Here is a 6,871-nt window from a genome sequence, read left to right as displayed (position 1 = left end):
CCGGCTGCGGTGAGCGGCCGCAGTACCCTCTGCATGGAGGGAGTGGGAGCAGCTGGGTCAGCCCCGTCACCGCCATATTGGTATCCACATGGCGCGATGGCGCAAAGCTGCTGAACAGAGGCATCACCAGAGCTCACGGGTGCAGGAGGTGTCCGCTTGCGAGCCCGTGTCCTGCGGGGGGTGCCTGGGTCCCACCAGTCAGGGGGTTTATCTCCGGATGATCAAAACACTCAGTGATCCCCCACGCTGCCGGCCCGGCGGGGACACTGCCACGTCCCCGTTACCCTGCATAGGCCCTCGCAGCCCGGGTTCGGCCTTGCCAAGCCCCGCGCAGGCCCGTTTATCCGCCCTGTGCTCTGTAGCTACATCGCTATGGTGCTTTGTGGATGGATGACTTCGCTGCCGGCTCCAGCCTGAGAAGTCTCAAACTGGAGAGCCTGGGTGAATGTTTGTCCCTCAGCTCTCACCATGATGACAGCCACGCTTGAAGCAAGTACAGCGCCATATGCAGATAGAAATCAGGCTTCTGTACTTGTTTTGCGAGGCTGCTCGGCAGAGAGGTGCTCTGAGGACACGAGGGTGCTGCAGAACACGATGTTCTTGAGCGAGGCACTGGGAGTTCTTTGATGCCAAGGGGAAACGCTCAAGGTATCTGAATCTGCCTGAAAAGGAAGATTTTTTTCTCTTTATACACGTGAAACAAATCCCCTTGCATTTACTATATTTCAACTCGGACAGACAGATCTTGGCACACTGAAGTCCTCCCTGCAGGGTGAGCTCCGTCCCGCTTGCTGTCTGTCCTGCACGGCCGGTGCAGCGTGGCTGGCGGTGGCCTATCACCTCCCCAGTTCCTGGCTGTGCTGCACGGCCAGGGCAGGTATCGCGATGGCCTGGCTCGGTCGGGACATCCCAGTAACCCTGGTCACAGCGCTCGGAACAGGGCAGTCTCTGGCCTTTTGTAACATGCTGAGACAAAGGTGTTTTCAATAGTTGGCTCAGCAGAGCAACGAGCCCAAATGTGACCTGGAGTGGGGATCCCTCGGGGACGCCATCAGCTGCCGGCTTACGGCCTGCGCTGCCCAAGAGCTCTGGCACTGCTGGGCAAAGCCACCGTCATTGCCTCAGCACCCCAGTCACTGGTCAGTGGGAACTGGCCATCTCCGGTCTGGTCCTTTCCTCCAAGCCCTGTGGATGGAGATGTGACTGAGCGTACTTCAAAAACAGTGCGTTTAATCATGCTTCGGAGTCCTAATTTGGGGGCCAGGAGCCTGGTCTCGGTGTTCAGTATGAGCTGCTAAAGAAAGACAATTTATCACTTTCCCGGCGCCTGCTGCGTGGCTAAAAACCCTTCGCAAACTGACGAGTGTCTCCCAGCACTGGCTCAGCACAACGCGGAGCGGGGGCTGCTGGCAGATGAACATCACATCCAGCTCAAAGATGTATTACTCGTTCTAAAAATACACTGAAACCCCAGATATGAAGAACAGTAAATCTCCTACACAATTAATGGGGTCAAAAGCCATATAGATCCAGACGGAGCATAAACTCTCCTCTGGGAGCTAGTCAGAGCTGCACACAGAGCGGGGAATATTGCCCCCAGGGAGACATGGGTCTGTTGGGCTGTGGATCATTTATCCCAGAGCTCATCAGCTCCTTTTAGATCTCCTGCGGCCTCAGCTCTCACTGCGTAGGTGTTGCTGCCCTGCTTTGGGAGCAATCTCTGAAATACTATGTATTTTTGACACATTATTGGCATCTGGGTGTGCTGCCATCTGTGGATGCTGGCAGCCATTACATCCATCACTTGATGTTGCATCATTCTTGGGGGTTTTATTTAAGATAAAGGCAAATTGTTTATCTTGCACTAGGTAGAACGAATAATTTGTGTTGCTGTATTTCAGTGTCTCTATGGTGTTTCTAAAGCATCTGTCACTTTTGTATGTCCATATGTGACACATCAGCTGGAGAACTGGCTTAAATTTTCATTAAAATGTGAATTTGCTCCACGACCATCATGAACAAGCAGATGGCTCTTCTCTCTCTGCTTTTTTGGATCAGATTTTTCTTTTCTCCCAGAAAAGGAACTGTCTGTAGCAGCCGCATGGTGGTGTGTCCAGACAGCAGAGAAGCAATTAGACATTTACACTGCATCTTTCTGCTGGAGGCATTTCAAAGTCCTTACTCCAGCAAAGGGACTGTTTATCGTATTCAACGCCAAACACTTAAACAGAGCCATCGGTACCTCCTGTCTTTTTTCTGCTGGTGGGCAGACTGGTCTCTTGTCTGAGCCAGGACGCCCAGGATGCTCCAGAGAGTCAATTTATCAGCGTCGCTGTGCATTCACGGTGTCCATACAATACGTCGGGGTTTACATCCTCACCACTGGACCCCCAGAGCTTTGGTAAAACACCAAAAGAGGCGAGTGCGTGTCAGACACCTGAGCTGAGCCCATCGCCGGTGATGGGCTGAACACTACCAGGGAGACGTTAACATCAAATTTTCGGAGCAGGATTCAGAGCAGACACCGGCAGTGTCGGGTGGTTCCGACTGGGCACCGGCTGAGCCCCCTGCGCCCTCCTCACCTCTGTCCATCTTCGGGTGCCCGGTCCCGACCGGCTCCGGGAGACGCTTGTCCCGGGCTCCCCACGAGGTGGCAATGCTGATCTCCTTTGCAAGAGCAACTCGGCGGGCAGCACCGACCTGCTGCGGGCTGTTTCACGCCCAGTGCCTGGCAAATAACCAGCTCCCTCCGTCCTCTCCGGGCTGACCGCTGGCTCTGTGCAGAGGGAAACCCCAGTGCGTGCGGCCGTGGCACTGCCTGGGGAGCTGCCAGCTTAGCTTTAGGCTCAGCAGGAGAAGCAGAGAGGGCCTGGAGCGGTCCGTGTCCTTGTCATCCCCTCAAAGACATGGCTCTGCAGTCGTGCTTTGGGCTGGGGGTGGTTCTGGGAACCATCTTGCCCCTTAGTGAGTGGTCCACACAAACCGCAGGGCCCCTGCGACGAGGAAACGCGCTGATGGTGAGGGCAGGGGCTGCCCAGCAGCCGTGCTCCTGCTAGACCCGAGGATTTCAGGGGGAGATGCTCCCACATGCACCTGTGCGTGTGCAGCACGACAGGCCTGGTGACACTGCAGCGATGCAGCTCAGTGCAGGGGTCCTGCAACGGTGGTTCCGGGTGCTCACGGGTGCTCTGGGTGGGCGACCAGCCCTGGGTTGCTGCAGGTCTCTGAGTTTTGAGACCGGCAAAGCTGTTACACCCTGTGCTCTGAGGTGGGAGGTCTCAAAGCCCCTCTGATACACCTGGGAAGTGGAGCAGAAAGGAAGGAATCATCCTGGCATTTTGCTTTACTGCTTCTGCCGCAGCTCAGAAATGCCCTCCGGGCTGGGACATTCCTAGAAACCTGCTTTTCTCCTCCAACATCCTTCCTGCAGCCTCTGTGTGACTGCACAGACTTGGATTCAGGATGAGCTGGATTTTTGCTGTGCAGTATTTGATTGCATTAATCAGCGCAGGCAGCAGTGACAGACGTTAGCCCTGGTGATTAACCTGCTCCTGGAAAGAGCTGAGGCATGGCCGGGGTGAGCCGAGCTGTCACGGGGCCAGAGGCAGCACACAGAATCCCAGACTTTGCTTAAGCACCACATTCCCTTTCCTCATGCAGCTATTCACCTCCCAAAGTTTGCAAACCCTGGAAGTGTTTATTTAACGAGAAAGTGAACTGATTTGAGGCTGTGGTCTGCAGGATGCTCCCTGTGATACCCACCTCTCGGATGCTCCTGGGATGGAGGCACTGGATGTGCTGTAACACAGACACTCACAGGAGGGTTCCAAACACATCCTCCCCAACGCCACAGCGTGTCCTGGCGCAGCCCCCGCGACGCACAGCAAGGGCCGTCTGCGGGCACATCCCCATCCCTGTCTTACCCAGGGACCCCCTGCTCACCAGTTTGGCTGCTGGTGTATTACAGTCACGGCTTTCTTATGGTGTTTATTCATGCTCCCTCCTACTGCTCAGCTCCCCCTTCCCCTGGCCGGGGCCATCCTCCCCACTGCTCAGCCTTCGCCTTTCCCCGCGCTGGCTGTGACACCTCTCCTCTCCGCGAGGTGCCAGGAGAGCTCTAAGCACTGGGGCTCAGCCCGTCCCAGCCCAGAGGGTGGCTCTGGCCAGCGGGCACATCCCTGGCTCACGGCCCGGCTCAGCCTCTCCCCGCCTGGGCTTGTGCATGAGCGACGGGGTGACACAGGTTCCCCTCGCTGGGAGGGTCCCAGTGTCCGGCCCCAGGTGGTGCCCTCCCGGAGGGCTCTGGGGAGCCCCAGTGGGACAGGGGCCATGGCCTGAGCTGCTCCGTCCCTCCGGGCTCGGGCACTGCCCCTGCCTGCCGGTGCAGGGGTGCTGGGGGTTGTCCCAGGGAGGGTTGTCCGGGGGCAGGGGGATCCCGTGGGTTTCTGGCAGGGAAGGGGTACTGCACCCTCCGCTGCAGCCCTGGCCAGTTCCCGTGTCGTTCCCACGGGGCCAGGATGGGTCCTGTCCTGCACCCACGGGGAGGTTCAGGCTCCCGTGCACACATCACTCAGTGCTCTCATTGCAGGGAGGATAACAAATAAATGTCCACCTTGTGGGGGTCACCCCCAGCCCTCACTTGGGGACTCGGCATCAGCCTGGAGCAAATCTGACACGGGCGCAGAGATCGCAAGGACTGGGAAGGGTGGGAGCAGCTCCCCCCGGCCAGCGCCCTGCCTGCCCTCGTGCCCGCTCCCCGCGCACCGGCAGTCTGGTCGGCTCTGCCCAGCCGCGCTCTGCCCACGGGGCTGCGGCAGGTTTGCTCTGAAGCAGATGCCTGCTGAGGGCCGGGCTCTTCCCGGGCAGCGCAGACCCTGCCAGGGCTTCCCGGGGTCCCCAGCAGCTCTGCGGGTGTCTGGTGGAGAGTAGAGCCGCTGCTCTGAGACACAGTGACCACTGTGCATGGGCCACACTGGCCCCAGAGACATCTCTGGGCCCCCCACGGCTGCTCTTCCCCCGTTTAATGACAAGGAGTGAGTCCGAAGGGTTTTCTGCAGGGAAAGGGCCCAGACCAGGCGGCAAGAACAGCTCGAGGAGCCGGGACAGGGAGAGCCATGACAGGCTTTTGCGTTCAGTCTCTCCTGATGGAGGACGGGAGTGCGGCGCAGCCGACACCAAGCACAGCCAGCGCTGGGCTGACTCAGACCCTCGGCATCAGGCCGTGCTGGGGCGGAGGGAGGGATTGCCCTTGCACGACAGTTCCGCGTGTCAGCCCCAGCACAGCCTGTTTGCACACGCCGGCAAACATGCTCTTGCCAGCCACGTCCTGCTTGTCTGCAGTTTATCACACCCGGGCCACGCTGTCGGGACGGAGAGCTGCTCCCATGGTACCCATGGGAAGGGGTAAAGGCGCTGGTTTGGCTCCTGGCCGGCTCCCTCGCTGGTATGTGGTGGGGCCGGTCAGCGCGGCAGACAAACAGCCCAGGACGTGGGGGTCCAGCCGGGCACGTAACACATCTCCCGCTGCTTCTGCCCTGTACAGCTCCAGCCCTCCCTCCCTCCGTTCAGCCGGGCAGGGGCAACGCGGCAGTCGTGCCCTGCAGCCCCTTGCTCGTGTCTTCCCCCCCCGCCCTGGCTGGGGCCGAGGAAGGTCCTTTGCTGGCAGCGTTGTGTGCCCGGCAGGGCCCTGCTGAGCTGGGCTCCTGGCATGTGGGAGCACACCGCTGGCCCCAGCACCAGCACTGGCGAGGTCTGTGCACACTGGGCCCTCTCCCGCCATGCTGGGTGCCCCGGTATGAGGACACCCCGAAAGCACTGGGAAGAGCACTGAGACCCTCCTCCCAGGTGCACCCCCCCATGGCCCTGTGCTGCTGATGCTGCTTTGCGCAATGGGGACCGAAAAAGAGCCCCCCTCGTTACGGCCCGGCGAGGGCAGAGGGGAAGAGCCTCGCTGTGCAGCTCTCCCTGCGTCTCCGGGGTCTCCAGCGCCCACGAGAGGAGCAGCCCCTTCCCTCCCCAGTTTGGGTCACTGCTGCCTGCTCTGCACAGCCCAGGCCGGGGGTCACCCTCCCGCTCCTGCCAAGGGGGGAACCAGCGCTGCCGTGGGACCAGCCCGGCTTGCAAACAGCTCAGGCATCCTACCCTGCCCTGGTGCTCCGGGGAGAGCGCACCGGGCTGAACCCACCTCTCGCTGACCCAGGGGTAAAGGGACCGGAGCGTTTTGGGGTAACAGCGGCAGAAATGGCGAGCACAATGCCGAGCTGGGCTGTCCTCGCTCTGCTGACTTGAGCGGAGAGAAGGGGCAGGTGAGGCCAAACGCCTCGGTCAGCATGTGCCGCGTTCCAGTTCCTATTTCACTTACGAGGCAAAACCCGCGCCGAGTGTGAGCACGTCCCCGCGCACCTCCCGCCTCCCAGCCCTGCCCCACGGCCCGGCACACTCATCCCTGCCTACACACAGCAACTCCCTGAGGGCCAAACACTGGCCGCCCGCCAGCCCTCCTCCCCGCACGGCTGGCACAGCCCAGCCCGGCCCTGCCCGCCCCGGCACGGCCCGGCGTGGCACAGATTTGCCTCTTACAAAACACTTTGTAAGAGTGTTTTGTACCCGGCAGCCGCAGCACCCACCCTGTCTCCCCGGGATGGGAGCAGGGGGGTCGGCCATGCACCACGGTCCCGGTGCCCTGACCCAGATGGGGACAGACTGGCCCCGGGGAAGGGGGAGCTTCGGGGGCACAGCCGGGCTGCAGAGAGCACAGGTTGCAGTGGCAGAGGGACACTTGCAGGGACCTGGGGTGCCTGAGGTCCTTCGGAGCATCGTGGCTGCAAAGCCCAGAGCCACTGCTGCTGTTTGCTGCCATGTCAGCTGCCTG

General features: G+C 60.4%; 1 protein-coding gene across 1 annotated transcript in view; it reads right to left on the bottom strand.

The window, feature by feature from the left end:
• The window catches only part of EIF1 (eukaryotic translation initiation factor 1), a 4,289-nt gene extending 1,697 nt beyond the window's left edge, over positions 1–2,592 (bottom strand). Inside the window, exon 1 of the mRNA XM_009889125.1 lies at positions 2,583–2,592. Within this exon, the coding sequence (XP_009887427.1) occupies positions 2,583–2,592 (10 nt within the window). The remainder of the gene's footprint in view (positions 1–2,582) is intronic.
• Between the last annotated feature and the right edge of the window lie 4,279 nt (positions 2,593–6,871).

This window comes from Charadrius vociferus, unplaced genomic scaffold (genome assembly GCF_000708025.1).
Source record: "Charadrius vociferus isolate BGI_N301 unplaced genomic scaffold, ASM70802v2 scaffold1677, whole genome shotgun sequence".
In the NCBI taxonomy this organism is placed as follows: Eukaryota; Metazoa; Chordata; class Aves; order Charadriiformes; family Charadriidae; genus Charadrius; species Charadrius vociferus.
This window is presented reverse-complemented; position numbering and strand designations above follow the sequence as displayed.